The sequence below is a fragment of the Passer montanus genome, unplaced genomic scaffold (assembly GCF_014805655.1).
Source record: "Passer montanus isolate IOZ18808 unplaced genomic scaffold, ASM1480565v1 scaffold69, whole genome shotgun sequence".
NCBI lineage: Eukaryota > Metazoa > Chordata > Aves > Passeriformes > Passeridae > Passer > Passer montanus.
Genome location: NW_024372036.1, coordinates 6423649 through 6444967, shown reverse-complemented (window position 1 = coordinate 6444967; position 21319 = coordinate 6423649). Strand labels below are relative to the sequence as shown.

At 39.6% G+C, this 21319-nt stretch overlaps 2 protein-coding genes across 3 annotated transcripts in view; both read right to left on the bottom strand.

The window, feature by feature from the left end:
* Positions 1-3253, bottom strand: part of SRPX (sushi repeat containing protein X-linked) — a 39570-nt gene extending 36317 nt beyond the window's left edge. For both annotated transcript variants that reach the window (XM_039729408.1, XM_039729409.1), the window contains exon 1: positions 2962-3253. In XM_039729408.1, the coding sequence (XP_039585342.1) occupies positions 2962-3118 (157 nt within the window). In that variant the 5' untranslated portion in view covers positions 3119-3253. The remainder of the gene's footprint in view (positions 1-2961) is intronic.
* A 6837-nt stretch (positions 3254-10090) lies between these two features.
* On the bottom strand, positions 10091-15950 carry LOC120511825 (X-linked retinitis pigmentosa GTPase regulator-interacting protein 1-like). Its single transcript, XM_039729388.1, has 4 exons — positions 15481-15950; positions 15212-15251; positions 13876-13964; positions 10091-12901 (listed from the first exon to the last, which is right to left on the bottom strand). Exons 1-4 carry the CDS (start codon positions 15805-15807, stop codon positions 12680-12682), a joined length of 678 nt encoding a protein of 225 aa, XP_039585322.1. The 5' UTR covers positions 15808-15950; the 3' UTR covers positions 10091-12679.
* Positions 15951-21319: the final 5369 nt, after the last annotated feature.

Here is a 21319-nt window from a genome sequence, read left to right as displayed (position 1 = left end):
TTTAAGCAATCTTAAATACCTTCTCCCTTCAGTTTTTTCTCCTATCCTTTGTCTCTTCATAGTATAAACACTATTGGGCAAGAACTGCCTTTCTCTGAAGGACTGAGACAATCAGAAGTCTCACTCACAGATGCACCCCTTCATCCAGCACACAGCTTTGAGAACCACTATTTCCACAACCTGACTTCCATCTACTCAACTTTAATCCAGAATATACATAGGTTATAAGCATACAGTGCTTATGTATATACTGGGGTTTTTTAAATTAAATCTCATACAGCTTTTGAAAATAGTTCCATAACATTACATGGTCTTCAAGTGATTTTAGTGACATCTCCCTCAAGGTTCATGGCCCCTTCAGAGCAGTACCCTGTTCCAATGCACAGTTCCCATTCATTCTGTCATAGATAAGCTTTTCATCTACCAAAAGTGTAAGACCACAGCCTTACATCACACAGTGCCACTTGATTTCACCTTCACATTCCCCAAATACTGAACAAGTGATCCCATATATATGTACATATGGACAGCTGTACCCTCCTCAACACCACAGAAAGTCACTGAAGAGCTCCAAGGGTACATTTCTCTCTTCAGCCCTTAGGGAAAAGGTTTTATGCTTGTTTTAACTTCCAAAAGATGAATCTCTAAACTGTTCTTGAAGAGAAAACAGACTTTTCTCTGAGATTTTGTCAGTGCCTTATTAGCTTTGAATGTACCAACATGAGAATCCACAGCATCTTTTCAAAACTTGAAAATACAGTTACAGTTAAAATAGCTGTTGCTTCAAATGCTTTTAAGTATTTTAAGAATTTTTATTATTTGGATATTTTTCCATTTTCTTTTTTATGCCAAGTAAATAATTAGTTCAATTACAATTTTCCAGTTGGAATACCAGCTTGATTTCTATTTGCCTGCCATCAAAAAATTGATAGCAGAATTCTTAGGGCATGAAAATTATGCCTATTTAGTGTGGTGTTTAACATAGTCTTTGGAATTGTGGAACACAAATGTCCTACACCAGACACTTCAGTGTTACCAAATTATGAGTTCAAGAGCTGATTAGACTATTTCTGATATTTAAAGAACAATCTACTATTTAATTACAAGCATTTTGCATGAATCCAAAACAGACTGCTTGGCTTTGTCTACAAAGTGTCAACATCTTGGTAAGGATTCAATAAGCTTGTGCCTATGTAATCAAGAGGGCCCCACACACACGTGCTGTAGAGATTTATTTTTTTTAAGTCCATTTTAGTTTTGGCATTCTGTACCTAATGTGCATGGTTATATACCAACACAGGACCATTAGAGAAAAACCTATTAACAGTTTCACTAGATTTCATACTGGGAATAAATATCTGAAAGAATACCACATTTCTCTACTAAAAATAAACAGAAGAAAAGTAACATGAAACATTAAATTAATATTAGGGTTTACAATTACAGCTGCTGATGATTTAAGCTCTTTGGAGCCTTTGACACTAAGCATAAGGAGGAAATTGGACTTTCAAATGAGTGAAAGACGAAACAAGCAGGCTTTTGTGCAGCCAACGTGAAGATTACATGCAAAACTTACGACTTTTGAGATTAGAGAGGTTACATTTGGCCTTTTAGGAAAACAGAGGATAGGATATTAGCAACCTCTGTAAACTACTTGAAGACTAACATTCACATGAACCGCAAACTGAAGCATTCACTCATCTTCCTAAGAAAATAAAGAGTATTTGGCAGCACAATAATCCTCAGAGAAATGCCAGGACAGGAACTTCTGTGGTCTTTGTTGATTTAGCAACTGATGTGTCCAATACCTTAGTGTTTGGTAAAGAAAGAGCATAAACGTGTGTTCCAACATCTTTCATCTTGGAAATAAGCCACTTGTAACCTGCCAACAAAAATAAGGAAAGCTAAACCTCAACACACAAATACTAGCACTATGCCACTTTACACCCCTCCATGGACAGAACTACGTATTAGGTAGGGATAGCTCCAGGAAACAAAAAATGGGTATCACCAACATGCAGCTGCGAGTTGTATTAGACACCTTTCTCACCTGTTCACTGCTGCCCTTCCCTTTCAACCCAGTAACACACTTCAGTCTGAAACCATACCCGCTTATGTAGAAGGCTCTGTTCTGACCACAAATTCTCAGAGACTACGCCTGTTAAACCACAACCAGGGCATGCCAGTTTACACTGGCTTTGCTTGCCATGCCTGCCAAATCAGAATTGTTTAACCAGACAAGACACAGCTGCTTTAGAACAGGTAGAAACCACATACCCCTTTCCTTTTGCATGGAAATGGAACCTAAATTTGAGCTCATTTCAGAATTTGCTACAGGAAAGACAATTAGAAGTGAAATAGCATCAGCATGCATTTTATTATTTACTAGGTGCCTAAGAAACCAGGCAGACCCATTCATTTTTCACACTAAAAACTGAGATTACCTTGCTGCATGCAGCCTCACCCGGGCACCAAAAACTGCTGAAAGGCGCCGAAGTGCCACGGTCCAGGAGGCAGGGCTGGCCCATCGGACTTACACTTTACACTTGGGGACAACACAGAGCCTCTCTTGTTCAGCAGCTTTGAGCGGGTGTCACCTCCTCGCTCCGGGTGCCAAGGTGGCGGCAGGGAGATGTGACACCCGGGGTGACAACGCGCCGGGGCTGCCACCGCCCCGCACCCGGCGGTGCCCAAACCCGGCACGGCTGGAAGCTTTACTGCACCCACTGCAGGAACAGCCCGCTCCACAGCCAGGATGCGGCTCCATCCGCGCAGAGGGGACTGCACCGGACACAGAGCGAGACACAAAGCGCTGCGGGCGGGGAGCGAGCGAGCAGGACGGGCCCCGGCCCCTCAGGCTGCCGCGGACACCGCGGCGCTCCCGCCGCCCCCGGTCCGGCCCGGCCCCGCTCCCGGCCCGGCTCTGCCCCGGCCCCGCCGCCCCTTCCTCCCCTTCCTCACCCTCGTACTCCAGGCTGGCCCGGGCGCCCAGGGCGAGCAGCGCGGCCAGGCGCAGCCAGCAGCTCCCCATGCTCCTCACGGCGCCTCTGCCCGGCCCGGGGCTGCAGCAGGAGAAGGAGAAGGAGGAGGAGGAGGAGGGGGAATGGGACGGGGACATTCTCCGAGCGGCTCCCGGGCGCCGCCGGAGTCTCCTCCTCCCGCTGCCCGGCCCCGCCTCGCCTCCCGGGAAGGTTTGGGATCCGCCGGGGCTCCGGTGTCGCCTGTGCCGTGTGTTGTCCCACTGAGGGGCTGCTGCTGCCCGCTGCCCTCCGGCGTGCCCCGGGACTCGCCCGGTGGTGCCTGGCCCGCAGAGGGGTCACAGAATCGTAGGATCGGAATGGTTTGTGTTGGAAGGGACCGTGAAGATCACCTCGTGCCAGCCCCACCGCCTCCTCTGGGCTCACTCCAGCAGGTTCACGGCCTGTGCCGAGCTGGGTGCCCTGTCCAGGGTGGGCTCTGAGCAGAGCACAGGGGCACAGTCCCTTCCCCTCCCCGCTGCCCACGCTGCTCTTGAGGCAGCCCAGGAGTGGGGTCCCAGCTCGGTGCCACGAGCCCCGAGCTCAGCCGGGGCACCGAGCCGGCCGGGACAGTGTGTCTGCCACCGGTGTCCTGCCATCTGTCCCTCCAAGGCAGGGAGCGAGGCAGGGAGGCTCCCAGTGAGCAAGGGCAGGATGGGGATGATGAGCCCTCCGGTAACTTTTCTGGCATGGTAGGACCTCTCTGGGCAGGTGTCATGCTGCTGGCTCCCATCCCATCCCATCCCATCCCATCCCATCCCATCCCATCCCATCCCATCCCATCCCATCCCATCCCATCCCGGCAGTGCTCTGCCCACGCAGGCCTGGTGTTTTGCAGGCAGCAATGCGAGGAAACAGACTGCATTTCTCAAGGTGAACTGCTCTGGTTGCTCAGCAGTTTGCAGATGGCCAGCTTTAAAAGTTAAAAAAAATAAATCCCTAAGTCATGAGAGTAAGGAAAGAAAGTTTGGAGTCATCACATTTCTCGTTAAGTTTTTGAGCTGCCAGGGTGTTGCGGAGTTACATTTTCAGGCTTTGTTCCATAACCACAAAGACTGGAGGCTTTTCTTACTGCCTTTCACATGAAAGCAAATTCCCCAGATGCTCCAAGCCCACGGAGGTGGAGGCTTGAGGCAGAGCATCATATGTTCCAACACTTGTGATTTGACATCTGTCAATCCTGCAGATTGACTACAGCAGATTTGGGGTTTCTTTCTTTTTGCACTTCCTACCATGAGCATTTAATGTGCAATCTAAACTGGAAAAGGTGTGGGGAAAACCCACAAAAGTGTGGGAAAGTAGCATCAGCCAGAGTTTGTGTGCTGGGGTGGTTTAGGAGAGTGAACCTAGGGAGTTCCGAGGGTCCCTCCTACATGTTGTGCTGTTTCCTGGACAAGTAGTGAAATACCATCTAGTCAGGAAAGGAATACTTCTTTAAAATAAGGTACACAGAATTGCAGAGGAAGGAGAGCCATCTCAAGGGGAAAGGTTAGTCTGGAAACAGAAGAAGGTGACAGTTTTTCCACACTCTGAGGCTGGCTATACCAAAGTGTCCTAAGAAAAATGTTACCTTGCTGGTAATTAAAATAAAAATCTGTATGGGTGCTGTGTTTGGCAGCTTTCTCCAAAGCATTTTCTTTTCATCTGACTTTTCCTTTGGATCAGGAGTGCCTCTGGATACCTCCCCACTTGGATTCCCTAATTTTCTGTCTGACTGAGGTGGGCACAGGAGTGAGTGTACCTCCTGCATCCCCAGGGCCAAGCTAGAGCTCCTCTGGGGTAAAATACCTGGTGGGGTAGGGTGGGCACTGGGGCCTCAGCACAAACTGTTCAAGTTCCTCTGCCCAGTACAGGTGGAGTCTGAGTGTGCTTGGGCTAAATAATCTGTTTTGAACTTGTTTGCCAAAAAATGAAAAAGAAAGATGGTAACAAAACCAACGGCAGTTTCATCAGAACAACTGCAATTTCACAGCCTAAGGAATTCTTAGATTTCCACATGTGAAGAGATTAAAATGCTAACATTACTCTGTTTAAGAAAGAACATCAGGAAAAAGAATGCTTTAATCAGTTTATCTGTGCTGCAAGGCTTTGATAAGAGTTCAGCGTTCTGATATAATGGAATAATAAATGTACCTGAAGCAGATCTTAATGGGTCAGGTGTATCTTACTTTCCCTTTGTGTATTGTCCTTGTAGCTGCCCATTTCCAAAACACTGGCCTTCATTTAGGTGTTTCTGTGAGCAGAAGGTCTGCACTGGTATGAGAGCATTGTACAAGAAGCCACTGCCAGCAGAAGTGTGGATGCAGCTGCAGCTCCTCCATCAGCTGTCCCAACACCACCCTGCCCAGAGGTCACAGCCTCTCTCCTGGGCAGCCTTTTTGAGTCTTTTCAGGGTGCAGAAATGTGGTGATTGTGGTGACAAACCCTCCTGGTTGGGTTGTCTCCTAAGGTAGAGACGAAGGTCTCAGTAGTAGGTGCCATCAGTGACTGCAGCTGTGGTGTCTGAATTAGTGCAGGCAAGAATCTTCTTTGATTCCCTGGAATCAGTGATGCAGAAATGTGGTGATTGTGGTGAACCCAACCTCCTGGTTGGGTTGTCTCCTAAGGTAGAGACGAAGGTCTCAGTAGTAGGTGCCATCAGTGACTGCAGCTGTGGTGTCTGAATTAGTGCAGGCAAGAATCTTCTTTGATTCCCTGGAATCAGTGGGACCTCAAACTGCTTTCCTGTTGCGGCTGATTGTGCATGTGCAATTCCATCTGCTCAAACAACATGACCACTGGTGTTTGCAGAATTTTTTCTTTGTCTTGCCTGTCCACTGAACAGGGCTCTTGCAGCGGGCACAGTGAGTGGACCTGCCTGTGGGGCTGCTTTTCCTCTGACATCCAGCTCCTGGAGGGTCCTAACTGCCCTGAGAACGGCAAGAGATTTAAGAGCTAACACAGTTCTGCAGCTTACAGCTCAAATTTAGACACAAGTGTGAGCATAAGTAGCAGTGGGAATGCATCCTTCATGGCCTGTTTGAAATGAGCCTTGGGAAAACACCAGTGGCAAGGTGTGCATTCATCCTGATCCCAGTTTGCTCTGGAGTTTCTCTGTGCAGTTTACACATTCATTCTCCATGTATGATAGAATGAGAGCAGTGTGAAATCACCCAAAAGACTGGGGATTGAAAGGCAAATTCAAGGCAACTTGAAAAAAAAAGTTGAATTCCTAATAACAAATTAGATTTTTGTAGTTTTCTTTTAATAGGAGGAAGCTTTGGAATTTGGAGTGAATTTAAAAAAGTCACATAAATTGAATTTGAAGGCACAATCCATTTTTTTCTCCCAGTTCAACTTTTAATTTTTATTTTAAAAAATTCCAAACATTTAAGCTTGTGGTTAGTTGGAGTTCCTGGCACTCCTGCCATTACACATGAATTACCCAGTCTGCTTTTTGTGGAAAATTCAGGTTTTGACTGTTCAGAGGTGAAAGAAAAATTTCAAGACTGAAATCAAGCAACTCTAGAGGACTAAAATGTGTGAAAAGGTCTTGGTTGAATAGAAAAATAAATCTCAAAGCAAAGCTAAGTGCTCTTGGAGACTTAAATATTCTTGTTACGACAAAGAGTTAATATAAAGACAAATTTTTTCTTTTCTGCTTTTTTTAATAGCAGTTCAGAAGTATAAATTTATTACTCTGTGCCAGAATAGCTGTAACAACTGCAGTTACAGTGATAATAAAAATACAACTTTTGATGGAGAGAAGAAATTAATTAAAATAAAATTTAATAATGTTTAACAATCTAATAGTCATAATAATGTATGTCTTCTGTACAATTCCTAGAATCCTTGAAGCTTATTATTACTTTGTCATCATGTTTAGTGGCAGTGACACTTAAAAATACTCATTTGTAACTTAACATTTGTTGTTACTAGACCCTCCTTCCAGCTGCTGGTCACTGCCAGCTCCTGTGGCCAGATTTTTCCCTCTGGATGTCAGCCTGTTGCTCATGGGCTGTGCTCAGACACTCATCCCTTTGGGATCCCACTCAGAGCCATTCTGTGGGGTGTTGGGACACTCCAGTGTTGGGACATTTCAGAAATGTGGGAATCAGAAAAACAGAAACTTCCACAGACACTGAAGAGTTTGATCTGCAGCCTTACAAGAAGCTTGGATTGATGTAAACATGCAATACACAGACATTAAATAGAAAAATGTTAAATTTATGTTTATATAGTTGTAAGCCAGAATATACCTTAAGTAAGTAAGAAACTGTATTGGCTAAGATGGTGAAGGGTCTATACTGTAGTAATGTGACTGTATAAAATAAGTTAAGAATTTAAAATTTGAAATAGAAGCATATGTGTATATGTGTGATAATAACTTAATGGGTAAAAATATCCACAGTGCAGCAGGAGTAAAGGTGATAGGTTATAAAAGCAAAATAAACCTTGTAGAGACTGTCCATTGGATTAGAAAGTTATATTTTGTCTTGTAACAAAGAACTTGTGACTACTCTTGAGCTATGGCCGCATACTTGCTCCTTTAAAATCTCACGGCCTCTGAGACCGATGTTTATCTGAGCAATAAATCATTCTTAGCCTGAAAATCGTCCCATCCTTTCATTACTAGTGGTGATAATGATACAGAGACTCTGACAGAATCTGGGAGAATCTGAAATGGAAGCAAAGATTGGGGTTGATCTGTGGAGGTGGCAGGGAGGAAGAACAGACCTTCCATAGGTGCTGGTGTGGTGAAGGCATGAAGAGGAAAAAGGGCAAAAATATTCAGAGGAAGACATGGGCAGAAAGAGGCAAGTTGGTGAGTGTCACGTAGAGTGCTCTCTGAGGAATGATTGACAAAGTTCCTCACACACTGTGCTGCTGCTGTCAGCTCATGAGTGGAACCCCAGTGCTAGCCCATGAAACCCCAGTGCTAGCCAAGAAACACCACTGCTAGCCCAAGATCATCCCTTCATGCAGAGTTGGCTCTTCACTCAGTTGCAGTTTTCAAAAGGCATCTCCCCTGCCCATGGGCATGCCTGTCAAAGGCACTTGGCTCACTCTGCATTTTAAGTGACATATTAATATTTGTTAATAGAAAGCGGCTTTTCCTGAAATGACAGACAGGAAAGAAAAACAAGAGGCCAGCCTAGGAGAGGACAGCATTGGCTACAAATGCCAGGAAGATGTACACCAATGGAAATTCTTGTTCTGGGAGTTAAATAACAGAGATGATGATCACACAGTTTCTTCAGTTGTATCCTAATAACTTTTTTTCCTACGTCACACATAAACCTCAATGGCACACTCCTTGTCAAAAATATAAAACAAGACACTGCCCTGATTGTAAAAATAGCATATTTTAGGGAACTGAAATGTTCTTCTGGGCAGCAGTCTCTGCCTGTGTGTCCCATCCCTGAGCACTTTCCGGCTCCCTACACCAGCAATCTGAAGGAATCTCTTTGGTTCTTCCCAATTAAAAGTGGCCTCCTAAAAATGGCACAAAGGAGATGGCAAGAGTAACTTTCCCTCAATTTCTCCACTGCCAAAACCCGTGCTACGGAAAATTTCAATATGAAGGTCTGGGTCAGGCACACAGAAAGCACAGACATGGAGAGCACATGTAGCAAGTCTTGAAGAACACCAGTTGCCTTTTTCATCTGGCAGGATTGGTGTGTCTGAGGCAGCCAGCAAAACCGAAAATTTTTGGGGGAAGATAATATTGCATTCCCAATTAGACACTGACTGATGCATCAGCATGTGGTAAATCAGCAGATACATGGTCTCATGTTTACTAGATGTCCTGAAGAACGAAATCTCTGTATTTTTTATTTTCTTGATGCTGTTAACATCCCTTAAAATTCTGACTTAATATCTCTTCAGTTTTTGATGTGTGTGATTTGAAACAGCTGTGTCTAAACTGTTTTGACATTAAATGAGAATGGTCTGGAAAATAAAAGACTTTTTTGTGTACAAATCAAAAACTACAGTTTAGCCAGATTCAGATTTTGCAAGGCTTTTGCTGAATCATTACAATCTGGTCCTGAAAAAGAAAGTGGTAATTACATAGCATGAGTAAAATGTAATTCTAGAAGAGTCTTGAAAAGCAGATAGGTGTGAACTTTAGAGCTGCTCACTATGAGACACTGAGCAAAGCAGACTTACTACCAAAGCATTAATACCTCCAATTTCCAATTCTCACCACTGATGGTGGTTTCATTACATTTAATCAAAACACTATTTAGGTCCTTAAAGGAATTTAGACATAACAGAGTGTGCAAATCTTGTAAACTCCCCTAAGTAGTGAGTAGTACAAATATAGCTCCTAAAAGCACTGTGAGGGAATTTAGAGATAGAATATTTATATTTATATTTATATTTATATTTATATTTATATTTATATTTATATTTATATTTATATTTATATTTATATTTTTATAGTTATATTTATAGTTATATTTGTATTGGTATTTATATTTATATTTATATTTCAAAGGGCTAAAGTAGTTTGAATACACCAGTGTTTTAAGTGAGCCCATAGTCTCTCAATAGTCATAAAAGATTAGCTTCTGTATTCTTGATTATCAGGACTTACAGTAGTTTACCATCATGATATGAATTCAGTTTACTTCAACTACCCTAATGTCAACAGCATGACATAAAATATTCCTCAGGGACAAAGACCGGATGTATTTTGCATATTGTACAAGTAATACTTGGAAGAAAAAGGAAAAAGTTGCACAAAATTATGATTATTATTATTAACTTTGGGCATATAAAATAGTGTCTGAATAAGCTTTCTTTCACATTCTCTCCTTTTTTAATTTTAGTCACCACAAACATGCATAGGAACAGCAGCTGCATAAATGAATCCTGTGCTTCTGGAAATCAGTAAACTTACATATGTAAATACATGGATTAAATGGAAATTTCAGGAGCTCAAGCACACATTTTAGCGCACACACACACACATGCACACATATGTCAGTATATATTTGTCTATAAATATACACATATATGTTTCAGTGCACATACATGTATATATCTATGTATGCAAGGTGCACTAATACCACTTCAATTTAAATTAAACATGCATATCAAGACTTACATTTATTTATTAGAAACTTGACCACTGTCCATCTATGTATACTTAGAAATAAATGAGTAATTGTAATTTTTAATCTTTATATTTTTACACAGTTAAAAACTTTCAAAATGCACTATATAAATACACTGAGGTAGCAGAGTACTTTAATGCCAAAAGCAATATGCCAGAAAACATAAAGTTTTCTGAGAATTTGGAAACAGAAAATTTGATACAGAATGAGTATCTTTAACTTCTTTCAGGGGCCATGAGAAGGAGAATTTCTGGCTCCAGGGGCTGGCTGGTTACACCTTCGAAGAGCACAAACTCCACCTAGTGATAAGTTTAGTGGTGAAATTTTAGAAACCAAACAATTCTAAAGCACAATCTCAGTTGTGTGGCAGGACTATAAAAATGAGAAATAAAGACTTAAGTTGATACATTTACTCTTTGAAAAAGTAAGAAGAAAACAAAGAAAGATGTACTAGAAATGTTTATAGAATTTTTTGCTACTCATCTGTTTATGAAAACTTTTCAGTAATAAAAAATCTTCACATTTTTATCATAAATATTGTGAACTTGTTAAAAACCCCTATAAGTTAATACACGTGCACATGTAAATTGTTTTATTTGTTCAATCTTTTTTATTAAAAATGAAGACATGTAGAAAAGACATTGGAATGGGTTCATATGTTCCTGCTTCTTGTTGAGCAAAGTGTGTGGACAAGATAAATGTACCAGTCCCTGAAACTGCTCAGACACACAGCAGTTCACAGTCCATTACAAAAACTTCTGTAGTGTTAGGTTTGAGGGTAATTCCCATTTTAAAGTAATATTTCTCACTAAATTAGTTCACCTTTAAAAAGAAATTGTTCTTACAGTAAATCTTACAGATTTCCCCTTAAAAAATAATTAAAGCTTATTTAAATTAATGAGGGTGCCATTTACTTTATGTCTCCTTTTCCACTTCACTCTTCTCAACAGTATCCAAGTAGAACAGAAACCACATGTGCATTCAGAAAAAATAAGAAAATATGTAAATATAATGGAGAAAAAAACCCTCATGTAAGGTTCACTGCAGAACCCAGGAGTAGCCCAGAGAAAAATAAAAGACACAAAAGGATACTAATTAATTCTGCCAAAGGATGACCCAAGCATCCAGGTTTTTAGTATGATTATGGTAGCACAGAGGAAGCCCTGTGAAAGAATCTGGACACCTGCCATACTTATAAGGACATGCAGATGAACCAACTCCTAGGATGAAATCAATTCTGGACACTTCTGAGCTATTATATAAAATTTAAGCAACTCTGAAACTAGAAAAATTGAAGGAAGAACAGGAAAGCAACCAGCCCAGTTGTGCCACCTTTCACCAGTTCACTGTGTGGTTGGGGATCACTGGGGGGTCACTGACCACCAGGGACCAGCAAAGGGACTTCTAGGACAGAAGAACATGTGTAAATAGGAGAGAAAATTTGTTAATGATTTCAGGGAAATTATTTATCATGTGTATGTTTATTCTGGGAAAATCAATGACTACGTATGTAAAATAAAGTATCTAAACAGGAGCTTTTTCTGTACTCAGCCTGCACAATATTTTGGAGGAGATATCCCCTTGAGCTTCTGGCTGAATAAAGAATTCCTGCTTCTTAATGCTACAGTGGTGTTAAGCAGTTTTTATTTGTACTGATTTTTGGCTCCTCCTGCGAAGTGTCCATCTGAAGAAAAGCCAGTCTGCCTGAGAAAAACATGAATATTTACTCCATGATGATCAGTCTGTCATACTGATGCCACAGCACCTCTGGTCGCATTATTTTCCTGTGAGAAAAGCTTCACTGGAGACTCGTTAAGGTGTGGATGTTCAGGGAACACGGGATTAGAATCCAAGGGAAACAAGAGTGAGGGTGTCCAGTTTTCACTGGGCCTGATTCAGTAGGAGGGAGGCCCATCAGTTTATGCCAAATTCAGCAGGAGCAAAGGTTTTCAGCACCTCAGAAATAAAAGCTCTCTCCCTGTCCCAGTTTGGCAGGATACTTCCATCCTTACACTGTTTCCACTGGGACTGCTGCCATGTGTGAAATTAGCCACATACTCAAGTAACTTCTTCCAGAATGGCGTACAACTTGAAAGTTTTACTGCTGTTTTTTCTATGTCAAAACAGAAAGAAACATGTATATTTCTGAGTGCCTTAAATATTCTTAACTAAGTTGTTAAACCAAGTAATATATCAGATATTATAATTTTGCAAGAGTGTCATGCTGAAAGTGATACTCTGTAGGCTGAAACAGAATAAAATTATTGAGCAAAAACCAAAACTGCCTGTATTCAACTTTTCACATAAAAAACTCCCATATTTTGCTTTAGAACATAAACAGGTAAGGCCACAGAACTCCAGCAAGGTGCTGATAAGTATATAATTTTGAACTATTAAAATTACCAATAAATACCAAGAAAATCATCTGCCTATTTAAAATTACAGCAATCCAATCAATCAAAAAAAAGCAGCCATCAACATCTTGTGTCATAACTGTTTTCAAGTAAAAATTGCACTGTATGCTTTAAGACTGTCACATTCCCATATATTATAACAGTGTTACAGCAACATGCAGGTATTAACTTTCATCCTTCTGTCCTGGTTAGTCACAGTTTCACTGGAATTCTCCAGTGTATGATTTTGATTTTCATCCTTACTGCCTTCATCAGTTAAATCTTCCTTTTCCTTTTCTTCACTCTGCAATGGCTTTTCAGAGCTGTCTTCCTTTCTGCTACATACATTCTTCTGGCTTGTCAGTGGCTTTCGCTTAAACAGGGAAAACTGGAGTGAAAAAAACAGGTAAATGATATGACTGAAACAGTTAGAAGTGAAATTCAAGATTAAAAAAAAAAACACAAACCCCTTTCTGTATACCAAGTTAAATGAGGTGGCAGATTTCTCCTTGGTAAAATAATTTTTTTTTCAAACCAAAATCACTAAAAAATGTTAACAAGAAACATTGGCAATATTTAAAATGTGTTAAATTAGCACATGGGAATCAGAAAAGTTAAAGTGATTGCATTTTGTCAATTTACACATTGTACAGTTTGTACAAAATGCTGTAAGTGGTGCTTTTATTTGGGTTTCCTTCAAATAAGAGCCTGAGGCAAGGTCCAAACATGAAGCCCCAGAACAGAAAGTGCTTACTATGCCTCCTGATAAACATGTGTACTGCCACAAATGACAGTGCTTGTGCTCAGTGAGACCACACTCGTGTCAAAGTTAACTACTGCTTAGGGCCTTTGGTCAACAGGAAACTCAGCAGCCTCTGCAGGAGCCTCTGGATCCTAAAACCTGCAAGAAATTCTGCATCAGGTACTCCTCAACATGCTCATGCACCTGTATAGAGAGATATATCTGATGACAAAATCAGTGTATGTTGCAAATAGATGCAGGGTCAATGAGCTCAGCTGCTGCTTTCAGAGACAAATAGGAGGGGAAATAATTTTTGATAATGTCCCATAGGAAACAAGTCCTAAGTTTTCACCTCACCCATTCATGATGTGATAAACAATCTCTCTCTCAGGGACATGCCATCCATGAAGAGGTCATAATGGGCTTTAACTCATTTCTGTTATTTGGAGAATTTAAAGTTATTTTATCAAAAAACAAAATCAAGTCTTAAACATACGGAACAGGTTGCTCAGCAGTTTAATAATCTGTGCAGATCATAGAAGTTGAGGTATTTGCTTTGGTAACTGCCCACTGGCTTCTTGGTCACTGGCAAAGCTAGAAAGAAACATCAGGCCACAAACCTTTTTTCTCCCCACAGTTTCTCCAGTTTTTTGGTCATCAGTGTTCTCTGAAGAATTGTTCACAGTGTGATTGTCAGTGCTTTCCTTCTCTACAACAATATAAATGCTTATATTAACTTCTGATTCATGCAAATCAGAAAAATATTACAGAAAAGCTGAAAAAAATTACTCTTCAGATCATTTTTGAAGCAGATGTCACTAAATAAAACTGAAAAGGCAATCAGAATATTCAGTAAAACTTGATGCCCAACCTGAAAAGAGTATTTTTATTTTTTAATCTCTGCATATAATGTCCTGATATTACTCTACAGATGCTCAATTTTTATGAACAGAACACTTACAGCAATATATATAAAATATTTTTACTTCACATTCACAGTTTCCTCTTGCTGACAGGAGACAATGTCTTGCACACTTATTTGCAAGTATATTCTAATTTGGCAAAGCTGATTTTAGGGCAGGAGTTATGGTTCAGCATGAATTTTACTCCATAGAAACAATTCTGGGAAAGGAAAAACTTTCCATCTCAGTTGATGTTCCTGTGTTTAAATTTTCCTATACTCCCTATATGAATCATATACATTTCAAACTTAATATCAAAACTTCCAGATCACTGGATAATGGAAAAATATTTAAGCATCCCTTCTGTACAAGCTATTTCCATTATAATATTGAAAATAAATGGCATAACTTCTTCATTATAAAGGCTGTGGTCTGTTTTATACTTCACTTATTATTTTCTTTGAAGAGAACCATTCTGGATTATTCCAAATTTCTAAAATAAAAGAAGTCCTATACATATAGGGCACCCAAATTCATGTTCCCCAGCTTTTCTAAAGGAATATTCAGTTCTCATAAACTGCCATCAAAACTTCAAGGAGCTTCTAGACTTATATCTTCAGCATCTTGAACAGTGTTCAGCAATTATCACATTTCACCTAAAATAACGTTTTGGTGAATAGAATGAGGAAATATCAGCTGAAAAAGATGGGGAAGAATTCTGAGAAGCTTCTTGATTGAAGGGAGGCACAGGGCACCTAAAGAAGTTGTCTGAGAGACAATAAAATCACCACGACTTTGGCACTGCACAGCCAGAACTGCTCTTAGCAGGATTTAGTCCTGCTAAGTCCTCATGGACTTCCTGCAACATGTGACTGGGAAAAGTATTTATTTCTTTCAAATCATTAACAATTAATAATGGGGTTTGCACCTCAAATTTCATTACCTCTCAAGAACTCCTTTGCCAAGGACTGTGTTATCCAGTATTTTTATAATATTGTTTAGAAAACTTTTATGTGTCTTTAGAATGTCCAATTCTTAGTAATTTTATTCTTACCCTGCTGAACGATGGTCTCTTTCTGAGCAGTCTCCTCTGTCTATAGACAAAAAAAAAAAGAAAAACAAAAAACAACCCTCTTTCAAAATTGCTTAAAAAAGAAAAGTTGTTTAACTATTAACACATACATGTGTTTCTCCCTCTACCAAAACCACCCCAAACAACAACTTGGCTTTTACAGGATAGGTACACATGTATCAAACTAAAGTTAGTTACAGAACCAAATTATTTCAGAGACCAGAAACTTAATAGGAGTAAATGCCTTTTACCTCTCCAGTTTCCACAGTGCTACTGCTACTGCTTGTCTCTCCCTCAGGTGATTTACGATCCTTTTCTTTGTCATTTTTTTCCTCTTTTTCCTCTTTTTTCTCTCTTCCTTCTTTTGTTTCATCTCCTTCTGTTTCTTCTTTTCCTTCTATTTCTTCTACTTCTTCTATTTCTTCTACTTCTTCTATTTCTTCTATTTCTTCTTCTTCCTCATCATCATCTATTTCCTCATTTCCAGACAAGTTGTATTCCTTGGACAAAATTGCCAAAACATAATTTTGAAACTCAAGGTGTACAATGATCATGATGCTCACCCCACACCAGTTCATCACACAACAGTATTTGACTAAGAACAAGAAAACTCAAAAGGGAGTGTTCTAAGGAGACAGAACAGGAGACTTCAATCAAAGTTTGCTAATTTTATTATGTTTTTTAAAAAGTGACCTCCAGGGAACATTAGGAGTGCAGCTGACTTATGCTTTGCCAACATGTGACTCCTTAAAGAAAAAGCAATGGAAATAACTTATTTTAAATGTTTGAAATGAGCATAATTGACACAAACAGTAATAATTCCAACACTGAAAAAAAATTTCAAATCTATTTCTCAAGAAAATTAATGAAGAAATGCCAGATACAAAGCTTTGATTCATGTGATTCAATACAGACATTATAATTTGAATTTAAGTTATTTTCATCCCAAGATAAAACATCAATATAGTAAAAATAAAATGGCCAAGGGCATTATAAAATAAATATTTAAAAGCATGAATGCTATTTTTGTAAAATATATAGAAAATGAATCAATTATATCCTTGTTACTCCTGTCATTATTAGGCCAGTATGTACTTGTAACAGCATAAAATACAATATTTAAATAAGAAGCATTCTCCTTCCCACTGCAGAAATATAAGAGCCTAAACCAAGGGCTTCCAAGGACAACTCAAGTGAAGGCACATCACTGCCCAGAGGAGAACATTTCTGTTGCACTGCAGCCAGTGTCACAGTGGAAACTGGTGAGCAGTATCTGCACACCCTTTGGGAAGTGTGGTAGAGCAAAGAGTCTTACAGTGAATTTCTTCCTACAGCTGGCTCCTAATGTTGTCTCCCACCTGTAGTTAATGTTTTCCCTATTCTCTCTTACTTCTTTGGATTTCTGCCTGTTGTCTCCCCAGCTGCTCTCTTGGTCATTAGAAGGTATCTTGCTGGTGAGGAGAAAACCACCAGTGAATGTTTCTCCAAGCTTGAACACAGAAACCTTTGGTTAAGCCCATCACATATCCCAGGAATCTGAGACATCCTTACAGGGGACTTATGGAGACCTGCATCATTCTGGAGCCCAGCTCACAGCCTACAGCACCTCAAATCACACTAGATTTATTTTAGCAACTGAGCCATGCTCCTCATCCAAAATAAAAAAGGTGGAGGAGAGAGACATTCTTTTTACTCCAAGGATGCCACCTGGTTAACTGAACAGCTTCCCAGACTGACCCCATTTCCATTTACTGCAGCTTTTCACAGGTGTCTCTGGCTGTCACCTCATCTAAAAAAATTTAGATGAGGTGACATAAAATGGCAAATTTTGCATCATAACTCTGATAGCACAGTTCTGTTACTGGTACTTTTGCTTGCCCATTTACAGGCACATTTTGGAGATTTTACCAATGGTAGGGAATGATCTGAGAATGTCATACTACCGATATGCTTTTATCTTAAAGGATGAATCATCTGAACATTCAAACTTATACCTGAAGAATTTAATAATCTAAGAATCTAGGCTACTAATTAAAGTACATATATATATGTTGTATGCATATATTATATATACACCTATAATCTCTTCATTATTCTCTTTCATCATGCTTTAGGGCGTTTATTTTCTTTTTTCACTCTAAATTACTTTTTCATAGAAAGATAATGCTGGAAGAATACCTTCAATACCTCTAAAGCTGAGACAGAGAGAAGCTGTCTGGGCCAAGGTCATGCACAGAAAGTCAAAAGTAGTAGAGAGCATACAAGTGAAATATTTCAAAGTGGTTTCATTTAGGCTTGAGGTTCCAGTTTCTTCAAGGACAAAACCATGGTTGTTACTATGAAACAGCCTTAAACATTTTGTACCTATAGTATAATAAATCAGTACAGCAGAACAGCAATCTAGAAAATATAACCTTGCAGATTTAACACAAGGCATAGATTTTTGTGGAGCTGTCTTTGCTGATTTATTTTCATGCATTTATTCTGGTTTTCCTGTAAATACAGACCTTCATAACTAGACATTCTTAAACATAAATTTGCTTTTCCAAGCTTATGTGGACAAATGACTTTACTTGCATAGGTTTGGGTAAAAAGTATCGCCTTAGTGGATTATAACTCAGTGTGTATAATTGTCTTCTGCTATAATGGCTGCAGCTGGCTTTTCTTTGGGCAGATTAATACAAAATAAAGACATTTCTTTTCAGAATGCTCCATAAAAATGTGGTCCTATGTCTACAGGAGGGAGGGGAAAAAACTACACTCTGCTCTGTACTGTTGTCTCACCTGGTGCCCTGCTCTGGCTAAAAGTCTCACTGAAGATTGAAACACATCTCATAGTAGACCTTGCTCAAACAACAGCTGCTAATTAAGTTTCTCTGTATTTCTGTAATTGTTTCATTGTGGACCCCTCCTGCTTAGTTTATGGAAACAGCTCTGGCAGATGGGCTGCTCATAATTAGCGTTTCAGAAGGGAAGGCTTATGGTATCTTTCCACATCTCCTCAAGAAGTCAAAATAATGTTTGCCATGACCATTTTATATTTTTAGAGAAGAAAATATCAAAGCCATTGATAGGACAATTTTAGTTGCAGATCTTTTAAAAATCTGGTGAAAACTCAGTGATGAAGAGAAAGCTGTAATTACTATATGTACCACTTGAAGCGGAGAGTTCTAGGAAGCTCTGGTTTACAGAGATGTTTCTGTTTCCAGTTGCCTTGGAAACTGTTAAAAATCCACAGAGAAGGTTATTAAAGAGAGCTGAGAATGAGGTAGGTAGCTACATGTCTGTTGCTGTGTGGTGTTCTGCCAAGCAGCCATAAACCAGCAATAGCAAAAGTAGCAATTAGTAGTTTTTAATCATTTAAGGAACAGATTTCTCCATTACCTGCCCAGCTCATTAGCTTGACATGCCCAAAAGCATTCCCATGACCTTTTTACATGTCTACAGGATTAATGAATGGTATAAATACCAAAGAGGATTTTCCCTCTGAAGCAGAAGACTCTGAGTAGGTGGGTGTTAGGTCCAAGGAGGTTGGGCAGTGGGCATAACACTTCACATGGGCCTGAACTTTCTGGAGCACTAGTGAAGACAAATACAAAACACATTCTACAGACTATCTTCTTGCTTTGATGCAGGATTGAAGAAGAATAGGTAGAGGAATCTTATCCTATGCTAGCTGTAATTCTGCTTTCCAGAAACCTGGTGCACATCCATGTCACTCCTGAACTGTCCATGCTGGGAAAATGCTCTGGGTCAACATTTTACTAAAACAGCAATGAAAGTAACAGTACCAACCCTGATCTTAGGTACAGATGAGTGAAAAAAAAAGCACAAAACAAGCAACTCAGTTTACCATTTGTGGGTTGGAGGTACATGGATGGGTGGACATGTAACATTTTCTTGATACTGATCAGGGTGTCAAGGCATCTGATGTGAAGTGACTGGAAATACTGCCGGACAAAACTGCTGGAAAAACTAGCATTCATACTGTGTTGTTTCTTACTAAGCAGTTCCAGAGACAGCTTAACACCTTAAAGTCCACACAGTGTTAGCCACTTGTCATCAGGTATTTGAACTGGCTTTCATTTTGTAGCTATTAATATAGAGGAGTTATTAACTTAGTTACTCTAAGCCTTAGAGAAATATCCCTTACTTTAATGATTATTAAAGAAATCTGTCCAGTTTAAAGACTGACAAAATTCAGACATGAGTACTCAAATGAGAGATTTAGCAGCTTATCCTTCCACTTACAAGCAATAAGGCAGCCAAACTAAGCTTGTCACAGAGACAAACAGAAAAGCTCAGCTAAATACACTTAGAAGAGTTTCCTGCAAAAAGCTGAGCCTGCCACCATAACTTGTCTAAACCTAACACCAAGTTTTTTACTAGGTTACTAGTTTTCAAATTACACAATTTTATGTTAAGAGCACTTATCATGATACTTATTAAATTCCCTTAATGCAGCTGTTGTGTGAGTGTCCTGGAAAATGAAGGCAATGCTGCACTTGTAATTTCAGGCACACTGTGCAGTGAAACCACTGGAAACCAGTTTTGTGTCAGAGAGGAGTTTCCACTGTTAAATGTCAAAAACTGAACTTTAAAGATAGTTATACCTTCTTGTAAATATGATGGAAGAAAACATATTGAGGTAGCAGCTGTCCTGTAGTGATACACTGATTACCCTGGACATGTGGTGACTAATTAACACAACAGTGCCCTCCAGGGATGGCATCACTCTGGGATAAAATAGTGAATACACAGCTGAAAATGATGCTGGTAGAGACTGACTGAACAGATTCATTTTCTATTAAGTTTTTTTCAGCCCACACTTTGCTACCCAACATATTTTATTTACTAAAAGCCGAGCACAACAACCTACAAGTCTCCACAGACCTGTGCACTTGTGTCACAGGCTGGCAGTGCACATACTTTGCATTAAGAGGATTAATCAGATTACATTCATTAACCAAGGCTTTAGGTGTCATCCTGAGACTGCACACTGGCATTGGTTACACAGAGTAGCCAGTAATTTTTGAGGGCATCCTCCTAAAGATTATTTCAATTGGCTTTGGTGTTATTATTCTGTGGTTTGCCAGCTTGCTGCTGTAGGTGCACCTGGAGAAAGATGTATTTCTGCATTCTTCTGTGAATAAAAATAACTACTTGCTAATGTATGAAATTGTAATTTAAAACAATATTCTGAAGAAGTATTTGTACTTTCAGTTTGCACTAGAAATTTAAACAGAGTTATTTAAAGTTTTATCCTCCCAGCAACTCAAAAGATATTTTTTGTTTATTCCCCAAGATAAATCAACACCTGAAATAGCCCAGATGTACTACAACTTTTATATACAAAACAGTTACCTTCTCATAAAAGTTTTCTTTCTTTGGACAACAAACAGAAAATATAAATTTCCAAGCAAAAAGGGGGAAAAAACTTCTATAGAACTAGAAAGAATTTTTAAGGTGTTTTGTGAAAACCATAAAACAAGTTAGAGACTGTTTACATCAACTACAATCTCTTATGAAGTATTTTACACACTAACATAAGTAGCCTGCAATATTCAGTCACACAGAAATAGCATACCAAAATAACTCCTGGGTACTTGAGCAAAACAGGAGAAATATAATGAGCAACTGCAGAATATGTCGGTGTTATCTGAAAAACTTACTGTGTCTCTGGAAGATATTATGCTGTATAAAATGAATTCTTAATGCTAACAGACACAGAGAAAAAAAATTACTTGGGAATATTGGCCCACACTTGGATGCAGATTGTGCATATTTTCCAAATCCTTATAGAAAAAAATTGTAGTGTCTGGAGTTTGTCATGGAGCTTCCACATATTTGCAAGTGAATGAGGACAGTCACTCCTGCTTTTATTGTGCACAGCTTAGATGCTGCATTGTCTCTCCCAAATCCTGTACTTTTCATTAAAATCCTGCTGTAATCATGCTGGGTTTTATTCAGTGCACTGATAAAAATATTGGTAAAGGCAAATTTTTGCCAAAGCACCAAAGCAGGCAGGCAGGTTTTTTGAGATTCTCTGACTTTGTACATTTCCCAAAGAGCTGGTCCAAGAGTCACTGC

Bases quoted from the DNA above. Each gene is read 5' to 3' on its own strand.
- LOC120511825 (XM_039729388.1), bottom strand. From the start codon at position 15,807: ATGAACTGGTGTGGGGTGAGCATCATGATCATTGTACACCTTGAGTTT. The intron at 15,252-15,480 runs GTAAAAGGCATT...TTTTGTCTATAG, and splicing joins GCACTGTGGAAACTGGAGAG to ACAGAGGAGACTGCTCAGAA. The intron at 13,965-15,211 runs GTAAGAATAAAA...ATATTGTTGTAG, and splicing joins AGAGACCATCGTTCAGCAGG to AGAAGGAAAGCACTGACAAT.